Source organism: Pimephales promelas, chromosome 12 (assembly GCF_988280905.1).
Source record: "Pimephales promelas chromosome 12, fPimPro1.hap1.1, whole genome shotgun sequence".
In the NCBI taxonomy this organism is placed as follows: domain Eukaryota; kingdom Metazoa; phylum Chordata; class Actinopteri; order Cypriniformes; family Leuciscidae; genus Pimephales; species Pimephales promelas.
The window spans coordinates 14,141,713-14,163,698 of NC_142780.1; the positions used below are offsets into that span (position 1 = coordinate 14,141,713).

A 21,986-nucleotide genomic window follows, 5' to 3' on the forward strand; every position below is an offset into this window, starting at 1 on the left:
TCACAAATATGCTTCGCTTTACATTCCAAATTGAATATTATGTTAGTGTGGAGAAGTTACACAAGGATCAGGCCTACCTCTTCAGCCTGTTATAATGTTTCTGAAATATGTTGTAACGATAAATTGGATATATTTGAGGAAAAGAGTATTCTTGGAGAAAGTCATCTGTGGCGCATTACCGCTGACAACAATTAACAGTTAAAGTGAAACAACTTCAAAGAAAATCTGAAAGGAAATGCGTTTCCATATGGTTGGTTTTGTTCTTTTTTTGACTTTTTGATGTTGCAAATATTAATGTGATTCTTTGACTGTGGAATCTATTTCATACAGTAGGAATTACTGTAAAGCCTCAGTGGAAACCACAGTGCAAAATTTCAGATTAAGACAGAGCAGTAGTATATTTTTCTTTCTACACTTTTGTTAATGTATCATGTGTTTGAATGCACTGACGCTTTAAGCTTGATTTTGTTTTTAGTGGAGTCATTTCATTTTCTTTATGCCCTTGAGGTGCTGAGATCATCATACATGAGCATAAACACTCCTGTTTTTGAGCTATAGATCATAGCATTACAACTATTTACAAGATCAGGAGAAACAGAGCTGATAGTTATAAGGTGCTCTACTATTATGTACCATTTAACTTTTGGTCTGTGTCTAAAGGTGAGTTAGAGACTCTTTGAAAAGCACTTCTATAGTATCAGATTAGAAATGCTTTGCTTTAATAAATAAGAGTCCATATTAATAGCATAAAGGTATGACGCATTTGACTTGATGTTATTCCGGTGTGCTTCATGAGATACAGGCCTGTGAAAAGAGGTGACTTTACTGTTCTTGCAACTGTTTTTGTGTTCTTTACAATTTTAGTGTGAAAACATTCATTTTGTGTGCTTTGGAAAGTATGAATAAAGTGTTTGATTACTGAATTGTGTATGCACTTTTATGTATGCACACACATTTTTTTTTTTTTTCCAGGATTGACAAGATTGAGGTTGTACTGTGACTGAAACAGTCTAGGATTTATTAGATTTATTGCATTTATTTATACTGAAAAAGTCTGGGAAATATGAAAACTTGAAATTGACTGCTCAGTGAACAGAAATTAGTCTTGTACTGCTGCTGCTGGTATTTAATGTTAATTTTACACCATGGAAACGTCTGTGTGGTATTACATAACTTTCAAGTTTAAAATTTCAAATAAGTGTATTAAACATCAATATCAGCCTGATTTCAGTCCCTTTAGTGGGCGGACGGGGCTGTGATAGGCTGCTGCTCGCGTCAATCATCTTCACACACAATGCCGATTGGCTGCCTCGCTGCATCAGGACCCGCGGAAGTTTGTACAGAGAGAATCGGCGTACTGTCAGTTATATTTTAAAATACTCGTCCGTTTTTCAGCACAAACTCTGTCGTTCCGCGTGTAGCCTCGTGAACAACGACGAAAAACAAAGAGACAATGAAGTTTAAAAGGACGAATTCCGCATCTAGAAAAACAAAGCTCGTATGAAGCGCTAGCACCTGACAGCTAATAGTATTGTGTAGCTCGTTGTTAATTTAGTTTATTTTTTTATTGGTCGCCAACTTGATATCGGAAAAGGTAAAAAAAGCGATTTGAGCTGCAGTTTAATAGCTGTTCTGCTTTTATGCTGTCAGACGTGTTTTATATTGACAGTTGTGATTGTGTTTTTGTTTTGATTAGCATGCTAAGCTAGTCGCAGCGCGAGCTGGTATTCATAATTCTGGATTTACTTCAAATCAACATCATCCTTCATACGTCATTCGTGTAGTGTCTTTTACTCCCATCTTCACACGACGAGGGCTTTAGCACAACAGGTAAAGTGAACCTTGGCTTGTAACTTTAGCATTAGCAGACAGACACTAGCAGAACGGTGTGTGTGAAGGCATGTAACGTTAGATCAGTTGACACTCCTCACCTGTGTGTGTGTGTGTGTGTGTGTGTGTGTGCGAACTTGTAATTTTATGTGATTCGGGTTAGGGAAAGGTCACTTTCACCCCAAAATCTCTAACGTTATATATAAAAAGTGAAAAAGAAATTAAATAAAATTCTTAAATTCTTTTTTTTTTTTATCATTGTTTGTCAATACTAAAGAAGTAACTATAATAAAATAGTTTTAATTTGATATCATTTGAAACCATCACCACAACAAATACTACTGGGATCTCAGTACTTCATAAACAATTAATAAAAATGAAGTAATGTTACAATGCAGTCTTATAATGTTACTTTGAATACGCTTCATTTTCCTTTTAATAATAAATGACCAGTTGCTTATGTTATGTATATATTTTTTATAATTTGATATTTATATGTCTAGATTTATATTTTTTATAGCTGTTATTGTTTTACAGTAAACAAAAACCAAAGTTTGTTTTATATAAACTTTGTTACAATGAATGTTTTGTAACTTATGTCTGTTATTAATTTAGCGGTTCATCATGCTGGGAGAGTGTGGGATGAAAGAATGGGAGAGACTAGCTCTCAGAAAGAACTCTGTCACGATGCTGCAGGATTTAGTGGTGGATGATCTTCTGATCCAGTGTCTGCAACAAGATGGAATCCTCACAGAAAACATGGCAGAGAGCATAATGGTAAGTGTAAAGCTTAATTTTAGATCCACATGAAATCACTGCAAATTGTAAACAGAAAATATTGCAACTTAAATTCAAAAGGGAATGCTGTAATCAACACTTTAACCGATTTTAAGCTGTGGTTTGCCTTGTGTGCAAACTAATTGTGTCGCTTAGAAAATCAAACAAACTACAGATCGCAAAGCGCTCATCAAAACCACGAGTTTTGTATTATGTCATTTTCGTTGGTTAAATTAATTTGTGCCACCTACACGTTTTTTAAGTGTATATAGGAACCCTTTTTAATAAAATAAATTATAATTTTGAGCAAAATAATTGTGATTAATTGTGATTGTATAAAGTAAACTACAGAGCACGCTGGCATATCTTAAAATCCTATATGCTGCATTAGTAGAGAAGAGCAGTTGTTTGCCAACAAGGCTGAGAGGGCGTTAACATTGGTACCTCGAGTGATTAGAACAATGGGACAAAAAATACAAACGTTTAAATGTCATTATAATTACGGTCTCTATGCATTAGTTTATATACAGCTGGGATTTGTTAGCCAGCTAAGTTGCAAGGTGACGTGAGTGATATGTTCCTGCAGCCGAAAGATGCGTAACAAGTCAGGAACGCATCTGATTTCAGTAAAAAAAAAAAAAAATCTTCACTTTAATACATATTTTTATTTTTTACTAGTCTAATCACAATATGCTTTAAAAGAGAGTACATTCAATTGAATATAACAATTTCAACAGGGTTGAGTTCTACGGGGACTAGAGGGTGCATATTAGTTAATCACATTTGGCAAACTGTCCGGTGCGTATTTGTATTTGCCCTCTGGAGATCAACAAAGGTTTCTATTTAAAAAGTGTTTTAGCATTGAGCAGTATAGCCAATCGTAGACATGCTTGTTGATCTCTTCAGTAGGGTTGGGAATCGCAAATCGATTCCAATTGTGGAATCGAATACTTGCTATAAAATTAAAAAATTTTGATTCCACTTATCGATTCCTGTGTGCGCATTTTAATGTGATTTTTAATCCTTTCAAACCAAAGAAGTCGTGAAAATTTTATTGAGCTATTTTTTGTGAACAGAATAAATATCATAATAAATAAAAAATATCCTACTTAAACAACAGTAGGTTATGTCTCAAGTGAACCTAAACAGTTGGGAAAGAAAACGCATGTGTGGCAGTTTTTTATGTTATTTGTTCATTAGGTCTTAGTGACAGCAGCCTAAAATAAACCTGTAAATCTGTCAAAAAAGAAAATCACTTCCTGATCTTGACTGAATAGCTTTTGTAACTTTAATATAGATTCATCTATATTTTACACCGACAAAATTGCCTCTAGAGTATCGAAAATGGAAAATGTTTGAACCAGACCCAACCCTAGAAATGAGTGACAGCTTTTTAGTGATTACAAAGGGACTGTTCTTTCCACACTTTATATATATATATATATATATATATATATATATATATATACTGTATATTTATATATTGTCACGGGGTGAAGAAACACTCGACAAGGCTGGCTTTGTGAAAAGGCCCCAGAGGGTGGATTTATTTACAATCAAATAAAGTTGGTGAAAGAAGTTCAGATGGCTTGTGGTGGCTGGTGCTTTAAGTGCTCTTCCGTGCTCAATTCAAATGAAAGTGGGTTTCCAAAACGGGCTCCACAAATGATGGGCTGTCGGTCACTCGCTGCTTTCTGGAGAGAATAGAGAGAAAGGTTAGACCAGCACTTCCATTCAGTTCGAGACTAGTGTCTGTCTGTTTGCTAAGCATGTGCTGCTTATGTGGCTGTGGGCTGATTGGGAGCAGCTGTGACCGATCAGCCAGCGATGAGGACGTGCAGGTGTTTTGTGTTGGTTGCCAGGGCGACGCTGCTTCCTCTGAGGGTGCTCGTCACATTCCCCCCCCCTAAGCGTCGTTCTGGTCCTGTGAACGAATGGAGACAGCAGGGGTGAAGTATGGGGAGGGTTGGGAATGACCCCTGACAGACCTGCATAAGATGTCCAGATCCGTGAGAGGCCATCGGCGTTCGCGTTGGCGACCCCGGCCCGATGTCGTACCTCAAAGTGGAAGTCCTGTAGCGCTAGAAACCAGCGAGTCACCCTGGCATTGGTGTCCTTGGTGCGGGCCATCCACTGCAGGGGAGCGTGGTCTGTGACCAGGGTGAACTTGCGGCCCAGGAGGTAGTACCGGAGCTCCAGGACTGCCCACTTGATAGCCAGGGCTTCCTTCTCCACGGCAGCGTACTTCCTCTCGGCCGGGGACAGCTTCCTGCTGATATAAATGATCGGATGCTCCTCACCTTCCTGGATTTGGGACAGGATGGCTCCCAGTCCTGTGTCGGAGGCATCCGTCTGCAGCAGAAAGGGGCAGCTGAAATCGGGAGCGCGGAGTACGGGTGAGGACGTCAGCGCTGCTTTGACCCGGGCGAAGGCCTCCTCGACCGCTGGGGTCCAGCATACTTTCTCTGGCTGCCCCTTCCTGGTCAGGTCTGTCAGGGGGGCGGCTAAAGAGGAGAAGTTGGGGATAAAACATCGGTAATAACCCGCCAACCCCAAGAAGGCTCGTACCTGGGTCTTCGTCCGGGGTTTCGGGGCAGTGTGGATGGCCTCTACTTTCTTTTCCTGCGGCCGTATGAGGCCTCGTCCGACTTGGAAACCCAGGTACTTGGCCTCGGAGAGGGCTAGGTGACATTTTCGGGGATTGGCGGTGAGTCCAGCCCGCCGGAGTTCTGAGAGCACCCTCCGCAGGCGATCCAAATGTTCCTCCCATGCCTCGGAGTGGATCACCACGTCATCTAGGTAGGCCGCTGCGTATGCCTGGTGGGGCCGCAGGATGATGTCCATCATTCTCTGGAATGTCGCAGGGGCCCCGTGCAGGCCAAAGGGAAGGGTCCGGTAATGCCAGTGGCCACTGGGAGTTGAGAAGGCAGTCTTCGGCTTAGCAGCTTCAGAGAGTGGTACCTGCCAATAGCCCTTGGTGAGGTCTAGGGTGCTGATGTACCGGGCCCTTCCGAGGCGGTCCAGCAGTTCGTCGACACGAGGCATAGGGTACCCGTCAAATTCAGAGACTTCGTTCAGGCGGCGGAAATCATTACAAAAGCGGAGGGTGCCATCCGGCTTTGGGACCATTACAATGGGACTGGACCACGGACTCCGGGATGGTTCAATAACCCCCAACTTCAGCATTTGTTGGATCTCATCCTCAATAGCCTGCCGACGAGCTTCGGGGATACGGTAGGGCCGTTGCCTGACAATGACTCCAGGGGATGTCTTGATGTCGTGCTGGATCACGCTGGTCCGCCCGGGCTGGGTAGAGAACACATCCTGGAACTGACTGACCAGGTGCTGCAACTCCACCTTCTGGGCAGCCGAGAGATGAGGGTTGACGTCAACAACCACAGGTTCGGTGAGACTCAAGGCAGCCAGCTGGTCCCGCGTCCCCACCCACTTCTTTAGGAGGTTGACATGGTAGAGTTGGTCCGCCTGCCGCCGACCAGGTTGCCTCAGCCTGTACGTGACGGGTCCAATTCTTTCCAGTACCGTATATGGCCCTTTCCAGGAGGCCAGGAACTTGCAGGCAGAGCTGGGGACCAGGACCATGACGCGGTCTCCGGGCTGGAATTCTCGTGGTTGGGCTGCCCTGTCATAGTGGCGTTGCTGCGCTTGCTGGGCCTTGCAGAGGTGTTCGCGGACCAATGGCATTACTCGATCGATCCGTTCTCTCATCTGTCGAACATGTTCGATGATAGTACGATGAGGGGCAGGCTGCTGCTCCCAAGCTTCCCTGGCGACATCCAGGAGTCCACGTGGTTGACGACCAAACAAGAGCTCAAAGGGGGTGAACCCAGTTGAGGCCTGGGGAACTTCGCGGATTCCAAAGAGCACGTAGGGAATCATGAGGTCCCAATCCCGCTTATCCTCTGCCGTCACTCGTCTAAGCATCTGCTTAAGGGTCTGGTTGAACCTCTCCACGAGTCCGTCCGTCTGGGGGTGGTAGACTGTGGTCCTCACCCTGTTTCACCCGTAGCAGCCTGCAGAGATCCGCCATCAGCCGAGACATGAACGGGGTCCCCTGGTCAGTCAGGATCTCCGAGGGGAGACCGACTCGGCTGGCCAACAGAAACAGCTCCTGGGCGATGGACTTTGCGGTGGCCTTACGTAGGGGCACTGCTTCTGGGTACCGGGTGGCATGGTCGACGATCACCAGGATGTGTTCGTGCCCCCGGGCAGACTTTGGCAACGGCCCAACTATGTCCATTCCAATCCGCTCGAAGGGCACTTCGATGATCGGCAACGGGATGAGCGGGCTGGGGGGAGGGGTCCGGGGCGACGTGACCTGGCAAGTCGGGCAGGCTTGGCAGAACCGCTTCACTTCGGCCTCTAGGCCCGGCCAGAGAAAACGGTCGCGGATGCGCTGAGTGGTGTTGGCTGCCCCGAGGTGTCCTGCCATGGGATGGGAATGCGCCAGCTCTAGGATGGTTCCGGTCTTGGCTCTAGGAACAACCAGTAATTTCTTCTCCTCCCCCCTCCGCTGAGCGACACAGTACAGCAGGCCATTCTCAACGACAAAATGCGGGAGAGGGTGGGGCCGGGGGAGGACGTCTTTTCCATCGACGGCTCGCACCTGAGCCCAACAATGCTTGAGCCGATCGTCCTCCCGTTGTTCCTTGGCAAAGGATCCCCCTCCCGCAGCCTGTTGGTATACATCATAAAACAGATTAGTGATTTGGGAGGGGGACTCACCATCTCTCCCGCTGTCGGAGGCGAGCAGGGCAGGTCGGCGGCGGGGTCCACGAGGCCGTCTCCGTCTTTGACGGTTCCCTTCTGGGCTGGCAGTCTGAGTAGCGGCAGTGAGCAGTCTGTCGAAGCCGGGCCAATCTCTTCCAAGCAGTAGGGCCACCGGCAGGTCCTTCACCAGGCCAGCCTCCACCGGCCAGGTACCTTGGGGTGACGAGATAGTGATTCTATGCGCTGGTACTTGGCGAGTGTCTCCGTGCACACAGGTAATCGGCAGGAAGTTCTTCTGGCCGCTTCGGGGCCCACACAGCCGCGACTGGATTAGGGTGACCGCACTACCCGAGTCCAGCAGGGCCCGGAAACGTTTCCCTTCAACCACCACATCTGCTTCGGGGGCTCCCGATGGTACATGCTGGTGAACGATGCAACCCGCTAACCATGCTCGCTGGGGTGACGGTGGTTCAGCGCTGGGCATGGGTTCATCTCGCGGTGGGGAAACCATCGGTCTGCTGGCTGGTCGTGGGGTCCCTTCGAGCGGCCGTCGCTCCTGGACCACCCTCCGGGGAAACGGCAGCGCTCGATCCCCAGCCTCACGGTGATGGATTGCATCCGCCAGCTCCATCGCCTCCACAAGCTCCAGGATGTTGGTAGGGTTCCTCATCCCAACCGCTTGTCGCTGTGCACGGGGTAGAGCGCGGAGGAGGCGATCGACCACCACACGTTCCACTACCTGAGCTGCGGTGGGGTTCCCTTCCAAGAGCCAGTGTTGAGCAATACGGCTGAGCTCGGCTGCTTGCGCCCGGGCCGGCACACGGGGCTTGAACTCCCATTCCTGAAACTGCTGGGCAGCGCAGATGGAAGAGAGGCCGAGCCTCGCCAAAATTTCCTGCTTGACTTTATTATAATTTTCGGCATCCGTACGGGGAAGTGAGAAATAAGCCCTTTGGGCTTCTCCGGTGAGGAGGGGTGCCAGCGCGCGTGCCCACTCATCCTCGGGCCATGCCTCATTCTTAGCGGTGGTTTCAAAGACCTGCAGGAAGGCTTCTACGTCGTCATCAACGGTCATTTTCGGCAGCAGGCGTGTTGCTTGGGCGCGAGAATCAGGTAGCGGAATGCGCTGGGTGGCGGAAGCACCAATGGCGATGAGTTCTTCCTCCGTCCTGCCCTGGCGAGTGGCAAGATGTTCCACAATTTGTTGCTGGCGGATGCTCACCTCAGTGAGGCGTTTTAATATTTCCTCCATTGCGGGGATGAGCGTGCCGCTTTCCGCCACCTGTAGTGCACAGGAAAAGAGAAAAAAAATTCAGAGGTTGGGGCGGTGAACTTGTCGGTGATTCTTCATGAACTTGCCCGCATTCTCCACCACTGTCACGGGGTGAAGAAACACTCGACAAGGCTGGCTTTGTGAAAAGGCCCCAGAGGGTGGATTTATTTACAATCAAATAAAGTTGGTGAAAGAAGTTCAGATGGCTTGTGGTGGCTGGTGCTTTAAGTGCTCTTCCGTGCTCAATTCAAATGAAAGTGGGTTTCCAAAACGGGCTCCACAAATGATGGGCTGTCGGTCACTCGCTGCTTTCTGGAGAGAATAGAGAGAAAGGTTAGACCAGCACTTCCATTCAGTTCGAGACTAGTGTCTGTCTGTTTGCTAAGCATGTGCTGCTTATGTGGCTGTGGGCTGATTGGGAGCAGCTGTGACCGATCAGCCAGCGATGAGGACGTGCAGGTGTTTTGTGTTGGTTGCCAGGGCGACGCTGCTTCCTCTGAGGGTGCTCGTCACAATATATAGAAAGTTTTGTTTTTCATGTCCACATATAAATGTTTTTTTAATCGTTTTGGATTAATTTAGCAAATATATGAACATTTGTATATTTTATTTCAAAAGTTCAATACACTGTCATGGTTCAGTCAATGCTCTTTATTTTTGCATTAAATTCAGCACTTATGTTTTGATTCAGTATCAGTTGGCTATTGGTTAATTAATCAACCAACTTGGCTATCGGTATTGGGGAAATCCGACCTCTAGTGTAAAGCCTCATAAATAATGCTTTGATTATTTTTAACCTTGGCATGTTTTGAATCTTTCAGGCTAAATCGACGTCCCAGGGCAAGAGTCGCCATTTGTTGTTTCTTTTGCCCAAACGTGGCCCTCGGGCATTTAGCAGCTTCTGTGCTGCTCTTAAGGCGACAGAGCAACAGCACCTCTGCAGACTGCTTAGGGACTTCACTGAGAAAGACGTGAGTTGCTGCCTCCACTTCAGGATCACACCCAGTTAGACTGACTTGACAGGTTTCTAGAAGAATATAATGGTTGCAGTGTTCAATAGGGCTCCCCTCGATTTAAACATTTTCTAGTTGACTATTAGACACTCATTTAATCGATTAGTTGACTAATCGCATATGTATAACCCCAAGTGTCCCACCGGCAGTACAAAGTAATCTATTGCGTTGATCACAAGATATTCCTCATGGAGGAACAATTTTAAAAATGCCCATTAGGGGGCATCAAGGACTGAACAAAAAGGCTATCTTGCTTCCAAATGCTGTAACTTTTGATTACTTTATGCAATCGCCACAAAATTTGAGATCGCGAGTGAACGCGATCCAATTCCTTCCTCTTTATTACGTTACAGAACGAAAAAAACATGAACAAACATCAAAAAATATGTTGAAAGATACAGTCCAATTTAAAAAACGATTAGTCGACTATTAGAGGGCAGTCCTAGAGATCAAGTAGTTAGGGACTTCGAAAGTCTTTCTTAGTGATGACAGAAGAAACAGGGAGGCAAGGAAAACAGAAGTGCTGTATTCAGAGAAAGAAAAAAGTTTTTGTACTCTCTAAAGCAGTTATTTACTTGATGATCTGCACTTAATGACAAGGGTTTAAAGCATATTTGTTTTGTTTATATTGGCAGTTTTAATAAATAAACTATGCATAATAAAATAAACTATTTAAAATGTTCTTATCCAAAATACAAAATCTTCCCTGACAGTAAGTGCCAGGAAGAGTTGTGGTGTAAATCTTATGACCATGAGACGTATAGAAATCGAGCCACCCACAGAGGTCAGAGCTGGGTCAGTAGAATAAAAGGGAGATAGAGTAGAACTAAAGGGAAGTTACTGTGTAGCAACGTCCATATTGTGCACCAGTTTACCACACCCAAACTGCAGTGATTCTTTCACAAAAACCAAACAGACAAGTACCAACTCTCCTTTCACCTGGAATAGTGAGTAATGCACTGACTTGAACTTTGTGTTGTATGCATTCACACATAAAGCCTGTAGTAGCTAATGTAGATGAGTGATTTTGTGTGTGTGTGTGTGTTTTTTAAATCTTTATAGGAAAGTTTTTCAGAGCCCCCACTATCTCTTCCAACTCAGGAATGTGTGATACCTGCAAAAAGAGCCAGGACTTACGGTGAGCACTCAAGTGTGCTTTTATTTGTGTTTGTGCACAATGTAAAACTATGCTAATGTCATGGCAGAATTTATCTAATGTGCGCACAATCACTGATAAGCAGAGTTCACAAATAGTGAACGTCTGTTATATCAGTATATCTGTCAGTTATTTTAGTAATATGCATATACTATAATAGTATTTAATGATAGTTTGAATTAACTTTTATTTTGTATTTTCATTTTAAAGCTACACTATGTAACCTTTGGCCCTCTAGCAGTTAAAACATAAAACTGCATGAGTTGTGGAAGAGCGTTGTTTTTGTTGTGCTTTGCTCCTCCACACGGATGAATGCATATGGATACAGGGCATCCTATCAGAGAGTATGGCCAAATAAATTATAATATTCCATGGAGATTTGCCGTTTTTAATGATACATGGTCAAATTCTCATTCGTTGTGACGACGAACTTTTAGCTTCACACTACCGACAGCCATAGCTACTTTTCTTTGTGTACATTTATGATGTGACACGCACAGGCAAATGTTGTATTTATGCAATGTTTTTCAAAATATGTCCTGACAGTTCTAAATTATAAATCATTACTATTGTGTATTTGGGTAAAGTAAAGACTTAAAGTTTTGGAAGATAAACTCTCTCATTAAATAACATTTTGTTATTTTTTTTTTAGATCAAAAAGTTGCCTAGTGTAGCTTTAATTTTATTTTTATTTTTTTGTAATTTTGTTATGTGCTTTTATTTTTTTACAATTTCTGTAGTTTTATTTTAATTTTATAAAATAGTTAATTAATGATATATATATATATATATATATATATATATATATATATATATTTTTTTTTTTTCCCATCTAATAATAAAATTACAGAAAATGATTTGTTATGCTTTTAGTTAACAATAACTTTTATAATACATTTTAGTGCTCTTGGAACACCCCCTCCACCAATCAAATTAGAGGAGCAGAAGCTAACTTGTTATAAAAGTATATGCAAATATATATATTTTGTATGTTTTAGAGTCCATGGAGACGGGTTTAGATGCTGACTGTCCCGTGACCACAGCGGTACTTCCCTGCACACCGGAATTTTACCAGTCCCACAGATCACAGGTATAAGGACACAAACTCTCCTCCTTTCAATGCACACACATGCACAAATACCCACTTTATTAGCATATATATTTACTCTACTTTAGCTCAGTGTGATCCTCTATGCAAATGTCCTTCCTTTTAGTCTTACCCAATGCGCTCCTGCCCACGAGGATTGGCCCTGGTGCTGAGTAATGTGAGGTTTGACTCTGCAAACACTGATTTGGACATCCGGAGGGGAGGAGAGGTTGATGAGGAGACGCTGAGGAGACTTTTCACAGAGATGGATTTCACAGTCTGCCTGCACAAAGACCTAACAGCAGAGGTGAGAGTTGAATACACTGCAGAGTCAGACTGCCCTGCGAGGAAAAGTGATTTATTAATAATTTTTTGATTCTTGTGTGTTTTTCAGGCAATGCGTGGGTGCCTTGAACAGTTTGCCCAGCGGCAGGATCATGCAGAGTATGACTGTGCTGTTGTGTGTTTACTTTCTCATGGTGTTGAAGGATCTATTTATGGGACAGACGGACAGCTAGTGGAGGTGCGCCTGATTTGAATACCTAGTTTTTAGTTGGATATACAGTTGTACGTTTATAAAGGGAAGTACATTTACTTCCTTGTAAAAGATTCCTTTAGATATCAGAGTTTCAAACCACAGACAGAGATTAAACTCCTCAATGTCTGTCTCTCAGTTGGACTGGGTGTTTGAGGTTTTTGACAACGCCCGCTGCCCTCTGCTCCAGAATAAGCCAAAGATGTTCTTCATTCAGGCTTGTCGAGGAGGTGAGTGTTATCGGTTCTTTAACCAGTGATTTTTAATATATATTTAAAGGTTTTCACCCAAAAAATTAATTCTGTCAGTAATAACTCACCCTCATGTTGTTCCAAACCCGTAAGACTTTCGTTCATCTTTGGGACACTTTGAGATTGAGATATTGAGATAATTTTGATGAAAGAGCTGTCTCACTCCTCTCATAGGCTTCTAGGTAATTGCATCTGACGCCCAGAAAGTTTGTAAAGACATTGATAAAATAATCCAGGTGACTACAGTGGGCCAACCTTAAGATATCAAGCAACGAGAATACTTTTTGTGCACAAAAAACAAACAAAAAAAAACTTTATTCAATATTCAACTATTCATTTTCTTCCATGTGGGCCTCTGACGTGAGCTCACGAGAGTGCCACGACTCATGCGCAAGTACTTAGAAAATGACGTAGCCGGACACGCTACACTGCGTCCCAAATCGCGTAGTTGTGTACTATTCTATGTCATTTTGTTGTGTAAATAGTGTATAGTGCGTCATTCAGTACACCTCGTCTGTTTACGAACTTCTCTCTTCTCAGTTCTGGCGCTTGCATCGTGGCGCTCTCGTGAACTCGCGTCAGAGGCCCACATGGAAGAAAATGAAAACTGTATTTTCCGGACTATAAGTCACACTCTTTGGCTGGTCCTGTGACTTATAGTCAGGTGCGACTTCTAATTAAATTTAATTCATACTGACTAAGATGAACAATTCGGCGTCTGTCCGCGGCGCCCAGCAACGGCTCAGGACCTTGTTTAAAATCCTGCTGTGCCACAGAGTGCCATTTACATAGTTTTATATTAAATTTTCATTTATTTGTCTCAAATCGTCGTTAACATATATACTGACTTCATCCTGCGTTGCAATATACTAGGGCTGTACTCAACCAAAGAAAATCTTGATATTTTCGACTAAAAATTACGTTAGAAAAAAACCCGTTAAATGAATTAGCTGTGCTCTGTGCGCAGTACTTGGTAGCCTTTTTGTCCACCTAAATGAATTATAAATCAACCTTCTATAGCCTACTTATCTGTCTCTCTTCTCCAGTGGGTTGGGCTAATCCACAAAAAGTGAAAACAAGGGGGGTGTTCTGAAGACGGAACGGGGTACTCTGAAAACACTCCTATTAGCAGTTAGTGTTTTCCACCTGGTGAAATGAGCAGGGCAAAACTGATTAAATGAACGTGGAAAAAAAAATCGACCAGAATTTTGGTCGAATCAGATCGTATCGACAGGGACAGTACAGCCCTACAATATACATTTAGTATTTACGTTCATTTACAGAAATCAGCTGCTTGAATGAAAATTACGGATGTTATCGGATTTTCAGGTGATATTCTTAATTCATTCAGTTAACGGATACTCTGAGGTAAAGTGTTCAGACTTCAAACTCAGCAACGATTCTATTTAATTGTGCTGTACAATAATAACATAGTACAGACATTATCTTAATTACCGCATTTTTTGACTAATGCGACTGATACTCCAGAGCGACTTGTAGCCGGAAAACACGGTAATTGAATAAAAGTGTTTTTTTGTTGTTGTTTTTTCACACAAAAAGTATTCTGGTTGCTTGATAAAATTAAGGTTGAGACAATGTAGTCACTTGGACTATTTTAACAATGTACTAACTTTTCTGGTCTGGCAGAATGAAATTACATAGAAGCCAATGAAGAAGTGAGACCGCTCTCAGATTTAATAAAAAAAATCTAAAATTGTATTTCGAAGATGAACGAAAATCTTACAGGGTTGGAACAGCATGAGAGCAAGTAATTGCTTACAGAATTTTCATTTTTGGGTGAACTAACCTTTTAAATATACACTACCAGTCAAACATTAGGACAAAATTAATTGAAACTAATTAATTGAAGGTTTTCATTAATTGAAATTAAGATATATATATATGATGTGTGTGTGTGTGTGTATATATATATATATATATATATATATATATATATATATACACACGTGTATGTACTAATAATACTAAATACATGTACATATATATATATATATATATATATATGTGTGTGTGTGTGTGTGTGTGTGTACTAATAAATACTAAAGTATTATATAATAAAAATACTAAAATAACAATGGAAAAATAACTTTCTCATTATTTAAAAAAATATTTTGATCTAAAGGTTTCAGTGCTTACAAGAATAAATTTTGTATACAAATTTGAATTTTTACAAAAACAAATTTTAAGAATTAAAACCCAAACAAATGGATGAGATGGACTGAATAGTCATGGTTTGGCTGGTAATATATATATATATATATTATATGTTTTTAATGAAATGTGTATTGTGCAATATATATAGCAGTATTTCTCAGATATAAATGCTGTAACATTCACTGAATGATACAATACTTGAAAAATGACACAAATCTGCATATTAATTGGTTGTTTCGTTTGCTTAAATGAGGTTAAGATCTACCATTACATGCCTCATGCCAAAATGTAATTTGTTTAATCAGCTGAAACATTTGAATAGATTTGTGTCTGAGTTGAGTTTATTGTATTTTAACTTGGCCGTGAAATATAAATTCCAGAGCAATTTCAATAGGGTCCTTCTCACACCATCGGTGCTCAGGCCCTAAATAGTGATGGAAGCTGGCATGGTGTTAAATTGTTAACCAGCAAGAAAACAAACCTTTCTTTATATTTCAGAGGAAATGGACAATGGCGTGGACCAGTTGGATGGCCAGGAGCGGACTCAGTCTCCAGGCTGTGAACAGAGGGATGCTGGGAGAGAGGAGGAGAGAGACAACAAAGTGAGGATGGAGAAAGAAAGGGAGAGTCTGAGAGTCAAACTACCCCAGAGATCTGATATGATCTGTGGCTTCGCCACCCTCAAAGGTTTCAGTGTGTACACATTGTTGTATATTCCTTTTTCACACATTAAACGGATTGTTCACTTTGAAATTAATTTTTGATATGTTTTAGCTCACCTCAAGGGCATCCAAGATGTATGTGTCTTTGTTTCCACAGTATTATTTTCAATATTAATATTTTTAGGTCAAGATGTTTTTGTCTGTCAGTCATATAATGGAAGTCTATGGGGATCTCCTAAAAGAGCATGCACAGAGAAGTCCAAATTAACAAACAAACTGTGGAAACAAAGACACCTACATCTTGGATGCCCTTGAAGTAAGCTAAAACATATCGAAAATTAATTTCAAAGTGAACTATCCTATACTATATAAAGTGTTTTTATTTTCATTCATCATGTCACATTTAGATGCTGAGCAGATTGCTGATGTGTTGCGTTTTGTGCATGTTTTGTGCTTCAGGCACTGCTGCGATGAGAAACACCAAGAAAGGGTCCTGGTTTATTCAGGAGCTGAACACAGCCTTCAGACAGAGAGCCAATAACACACACCTGTCAGACATGCTTGTGCAGGTAAAACTTCAATCTCTTTTTTGAGTAGACAAATTTTTTTACCATCTGTGACATGATCTAGAGGATCAGCTATAAATATGCGCTGTGATATTAAATGCAAGATAAAATATGATTGAGCAAAGAATGAACAGTAAAAGTAACAGAAGCTCATACAATACCTTTTTTTAACATGCTTAATTAAGCATTAAAATAACTGAAGGAAATATGTATTTGCTAAAGAAACTAATATTGCAAAAGCAAAGAATATGATTCATATTATTTTGGTCTCACTACCCTATATATATATATATATATATATATATATATATAAGACAAATGTGAAAATATAGATATCGGCAAGTACCAAAAATGAAAGTAGTGGTATTGGTGCATCCCTTATTTTTGTGGCAATATGGACTTCTGATAGCTTGTAATGTAAATCGATTAGATCTTTATAACAGTATAATAGCAGACTACTTGATATAAATATCAGTTGATTCTTGACATCTCCCAATAATATGTCTAACTAATATTATATTTAAATGCTTATTTTTATGATCAAAGCTCTGTAGTTTTTCTAGTGGTTGCAAAACATATAATGCAATACAATTGTAATTGAAATATGTACAAATATACCTTCCTCAAAAGTCTGTTGTATCATATTTGATACTCGCATTTTAATAGAATTTTGTAAAAATGCAATGCATGGATAATTAAGTGATCTTCCGTTGCTTCACACCAATAAGTGGTCATCTTGAAATATTACTAACAATATAAATATTAATCTTATATTTACTTGATAAAGACATGTAAACATTTCATAGCAAAAAGACATGTATACCACAACCTTAAAGAGTAACTAAACCCCTGGTCAGAGCCTGACTCCACCCACTAGCAATATTTGAAAAATGCTGAAAAAATGGGCAGACCCCAGCGGGGCCAGGGGGCGTGCACCTGAGACCCGCCGTGAGTGACAGCTGCTGTCAGACTCTAAAATAGAGCGAGACTGGAGTGACGCAAGTAGCTGCCTTTGCAACAGAGCGGCCATTTGAAGTCGAGGACATTTCTCCCTCACCTTCACCTGAAGTGGATAAGGGTGAATCCATATCCATTCGAGCCGCTGGCTCAAACTGCGGTCTTAACTCCCGCATCGCGACCATCTGATGAGTTTTGTCGTCGAGTTGATCTCAATAGCGCACGCTCTGTGGGCATGTATTCATATTGATATTCTGCCGCTATGTGAAAAAATCCAGCAAAATGCACCGGCTCGTTTGTCGACCCCAGAGGATTAACTTTATCCTAACCATAAATTGTGATTAAAATATCCATAATCACTCACATCAAGACGCCGCTGCGGTGGAGGAGTCCATGCAGGACGAGCAGTGTTTGGCACTGCGTGTAGAGAAGCCCATGTCCACCTCTGTTCCGTTACTATCCTGATCACTGTACTAAACACTAAACACACTATGCTAACTTGAAGCTATCCTAACTGTACTATGCTACTAGCTACACAAAATAATCTAAATTATCTATATAATGCTATGCTAAATAGATGCAACAATACTGTATCCTGATCGTTTTCAAAAATAATCTAAATAACTATATAAATGCTATGCTAACTAGATGCTAATATATGCTATCCTGATCGTTTTCAATACTCATAAATCCAACTCCTGACTCGCTACAGTAGTTTTGACGGAACCAGATGCTTTTATACCAGGGGCTGCCAAGGGCGTGGTGAGCTCGCACCAAGGGTGTGACAGAGTGGCGTCTGAGAGTTCCCTACGTCAGCAAGTACCCCTACTGCAGGAGCTTTCCGTTTAACCTGAAGAGGGCAGCACTCCGACGTTTTTACACCATATATTTGAAAATCAAAACACTTTATACTCAATTGTCAAAAAATGTACTCGAATCAATGAACAGCATTTATGAAGCTCCATTCTTACAGATCATTAACTAAAAAAAGTTGTTTTGGTGTTTAGTTACCCTTTAAAGTGAGCTTTTTTTGGAATTATGCTAAAAGGGCTTTTACTTCCTAAAAGTATTTGGTTTACTCTGTTGTCTATAGGTGAACGGTCGAATTAAAAGCAGAGAGGGATATGCACCTGGTTCAGCCCATCATCGCTGTAAAGAGATGTCCGAGTTCACCAGCTCCCTCTGTAAAGACCTCTACCTCTTCCCCAAGTACTACCCCAACAACTAGACACATGCACACACTGCCCATGCACAAAGCACACACATAACACACACTGCCCGTAGAACTGATTTTGATGCAGTATTGGGAGCTCAGCACACGTGTGTGTTCATCCATCACCCGCTGTTTGCTCAGCATACAAACATGCAAATCTACATCTTCCAGGTATCATCTATTTCACATTCCTCAGCGCAATACATTTGTACATTATTTAGCATGCATCTGCTAAGATCAGCTTTTAGAGTTTGTTTTTTTTATCATAAGAACTTGTCTTCTAATGTGCACTTAAAAATATTTAGTATTCATTCTCCATATATTCTTTCTTTTCTTCTTTTTGAATTTAGTTAGGAAAGAGTGAAGGTGACATTTCCGAGTCTATGTGAAAAAAATATCCATTTTTGTTCATGATAGATAAACTTTAGGGTTAAAAATAAGTTTTTTATTCCAATATTTTTTTTTTTAAAGGCAACTGTTTTTTAATCATTTTTTTTACTTATATTTATTTTTTTCTAAACATTTTTTCTTTGTATGTTTTTGTTGCCCCTCAGTAGTTTTGTAATTGTGAAGCCTTTTTAAAGCCAAACCATGAACTTTTCATTGGTAAATTCAGAGCAGCTTGATGACACCCTCTACATGTCACACACATACAGTTGTATGCTTAAAGGGATACTCCACGTTTTTTGGAAATAGGCTCTTTTTACAACTCCCCCAGAGTTAAACTGTTGTGTTTTACCGTTTTTGAATCCATTCAGCCGATCTCCGGTTCTGGCGGTACCACTTTTAGCATAGCTTAGCATACATCATTGAAGTGCACAAGACCATTAGCATTTCTCCCCAAAAAAATTACCAAAGTGTTTAGATAATTTTCCTATTTAAAACTTGACTCTTCTATAGTTACATCGTGCACTAAGACAGACGGAAAATGTAAAGTTGCGATTTTCTAAGCTAATATGACTAGTAATACTCTCATTCCTGCGTAATAATCAGGAAACTTCACTGCCGTACCATGAGTGCAGCAGGCGTAATGTTATGACGCAGCGCCTGAAAATAGTGCCCAGCTTCCAACGTGACCGGGACTAAGTTTGTGTAGTCATCGCGCCTGCTGCACTCATGGTACGACAGTAAAGTTTCCTGATTATTACGCAGGAATGAGAGTATAGTTCCTAGTCATATCAGCCTAGAAAATCGCAACTTTACATTTTCCGTCTGTCTTAGTGCACGATGTAACTATAGAAGAGTCAAGTTTTAAATAGGAAAATTATCGAAACACTTTGGTAATTTTTTGGGAGAAATGCTAATGGTCTTGTGCACTTCAATGATGTATGCTAAGCTATGCTAAAAGTGGTACCGCCAGAACCGTAGATCGGCTGAATGGATTCAAAAACGGTAAAACTCAACAGTTTAACTCTGGGGGAGTTGTAAAATGAGCGTATTTCCAAAAAAAAAAGTAGAGTATCCCTTTAAACATGCGTTCTAACATTGTGCCAGTACCATACTTCACTCCTCCTCACATTTCACTCAGTGGATTTGAGCTGAGCAGATTTGCTCTTATCTTAGGTTTCCTTAATGCAACTTTACATACACTGTATCAACATCAGTTAAAGTTATTCTGTATGCACCATGGCAGCTTTTTTTAATAGGACTTCTTTACTCTGTGACACTATTTCACTTTATGTTTAGGATATAATAGTTAATTGTCAAACCATTTAATATGATACATGTCAATACACTTGATCATTCTACAGATATTTCTGTAATTCTAAAACTTCCAGATTGAAGTTGCATTCCAAATGATTTCTGCCAAAATGAAATGTGTTTATATTCTCATAACGCTTTGTGTCATCATGCCTGTATATATGCCGCTGTTTTTGCATATACCCCAGTTTCTTGCACATTCCTTTTTGCTTTAAATAGTCTGTGTGCCAATGAATGCACATTATGATGGCACAGATGGCAGTAGAGAGCTTTTACACTTCATCAGCAGACCTCGTGTCATATAGAAGTTCCAGTGTTTAGACACAGTCTTCCTGTTCTGCACACACAACATTATTCCTCCTGGGAAAGCAGATTGTAATTGAAGTGTGCCGTTTTAAGTGTATGCGTCTTCCTTGCCTAAGAGGCATGAGTTTTAGGTTTAAGGTCATGACCTTTGACCACTGCCATGGCATCCCTCAAGCCCTCTTCTATATTTCACACTCGTCACCTTCAGCATGATTTATCACTGAACATGATATTTTATTTACTGTGTTTTAGTTTATACCGTTTTAGCAGCCAAAATGTTCGATGTAGATTTACACTGTTCATGCTAATATTGCTTTCAATCAACTATTGCTTTTTTTTTTTTTTTTCAACTATCTTGCTATTTTAACCAATAAGCTTATTTGAACTGGGAGAATTATATGGGCATATGTACATTTTAAACAAATATTAAAATTCTAAATTTAAAAATGAGGGACTGGTGCAGATACATCATTTATAAAGGATTACTTTCAGAATGGAAATGGTGCCATGATTTAAAAAAAGTTCAAGTATTTAAACAAATTACTGGTTATTTGATGAAATACTAGAAGTCATTTTTGGAAGTCGTGTTTATTTTTTAATGAAAAACAAATGGAAATAGAAAGTGTTTAAGAGTTTAGCAATATTTATTTATTGCTGCAGACATTCATATTGAGACAATGCCAGCACATGCATGTTCTCCTCCTTTCTCTCAGGCTTTGTTCACCTAGTTTTGAACGTGTGTTCAGAATTGTAACAGCATTGTGACACTGAGCCCTACAGGTTCTTGTTATGGTAACATGTTTAAAAAAAGTTCTCCTGTGCTGTGAAAGTGTTAACCCACATGCTACATAGGTACATATTATAAAATCCAGTTCAGTCCACTCCCCGCCTGACTGTGCCAGATGAGTGCCTAGTAAACTTGATTTTATTCACTGCCTTTATTATGTGTACTAACCAGCTATGATGGGTGCTTAAATCAACTATAGGGAAACTGTAATTTTTGTATTTTTGCAATGCAGAAACTGCCATTCAATAAAAAAATACTGTTCCAAAGACCCTTGATTTGTGTCGTTTCGTTTTATTGTAATTTGCATTGTTGGGGAAAGTTACTTTTTAAAGTAATGCATTACAATATTGTGTATTGTGTTGTGCTCCCTAAAAAAAGTAACTGCAGTCATTTGAAGTGCATCAAAACCTTTCATCAAAGTTATTAATTCTTGTCTTCAAAGTTCTTGTCTTAGAACAACTGGACTTTTTTGATCCACTGTATATGTTACTAAGTGTGTTAGCAGAACTGTCACTCAATTAATGGGAAAAAAAAACTAATGCATTACTTTACGTATTACTTGGGAAAAAAGTAATCTGATTACATAGCTCATTGTAATGCATAACCCTCAACACTTGTCGTTTCATGAATAAATGTGTTTGTTGTGTGTTTGAGTAACACTGTGAATTGTCTGTTTGGTTCTAATTGAGTTGGTTAGTGTCATAGCCATGTTGGATGTTATGTTCTGTATTGACTTTGAGTTTAGTATTGGATGTCTTGCACTCCCTCTCCCTCTCTGTTTTTCAGAGTTGTCTTCTGCTTCCGTGGTGATGCATTTTTATCCATGTGCTCGGGTTTCTCTGTCCTGCCGTGGCTGCAGGAACGGCCGTCATTGTGCCGATCCCATAACACCTACCCACTCGACCTGTTAGCGTGACTCCATGAAGTCTTTGCCACTGGGATCAGATGGTATGTAATGTGTGGAGGATT

General features: G+C 40.9%; 1 protein-coding gene across 3 annotated transcripts; it reads left to right on the plus strand.

Annotated features, from left to right (window-relative positions):
• Window positions 1-1,386: 1,386 nt before the first annotated feature.
• casp2 (caspase 2, apoptosis-related cysteine peptidase) lies at window positions 1,387-18,389 on the plus strand. 3 transcript variants are annotated; one of them, XM_039694419.2, is made up of 12 exons: window positions 1,419-1,594; window positions 1,697-1,830; window positions 2,446-2,607; window positions 9,430-9,579; window positions 10,684-10,759; window positions 11,776-11,867; window positions 11,992-12,171; window positions 12,259-12,387; window positions 12,539-12,629; window positions 15,324-15,518; window positions 15,947-16,056; window positions 18,104-18,389. In XM_039694419.2, the coding sequence occupies exons 3-12, from the start codon at window positions 2,455-2,457 to the stop codon at window positions 18,236-18,238; spliced, it is 1,311 nt and encodes a 436-aa protein (XP_039550353.2). In that variant the 5' UTR covers window positions 1,419-1,594; window positions 1,697-1,830; window positions 2,446-2,454; the 3' UTR covers window positions 18,239-18,389. The 3 variants fall into 3 exon arrangements, with proteins under 3 accessions (XP_039550352.2, XP_039550354.2, XP_039550353.2); XM_039694418.2 differs by having other exon boundaries at window positions 1,387-1,830; XM_039694420.2 differs by having other exon boundaries at window positions 1,387-1,830; window positions 15,324-15,512.
• Window positions 18,390-21,986: the final 3,597 nt, after the last annotated feature.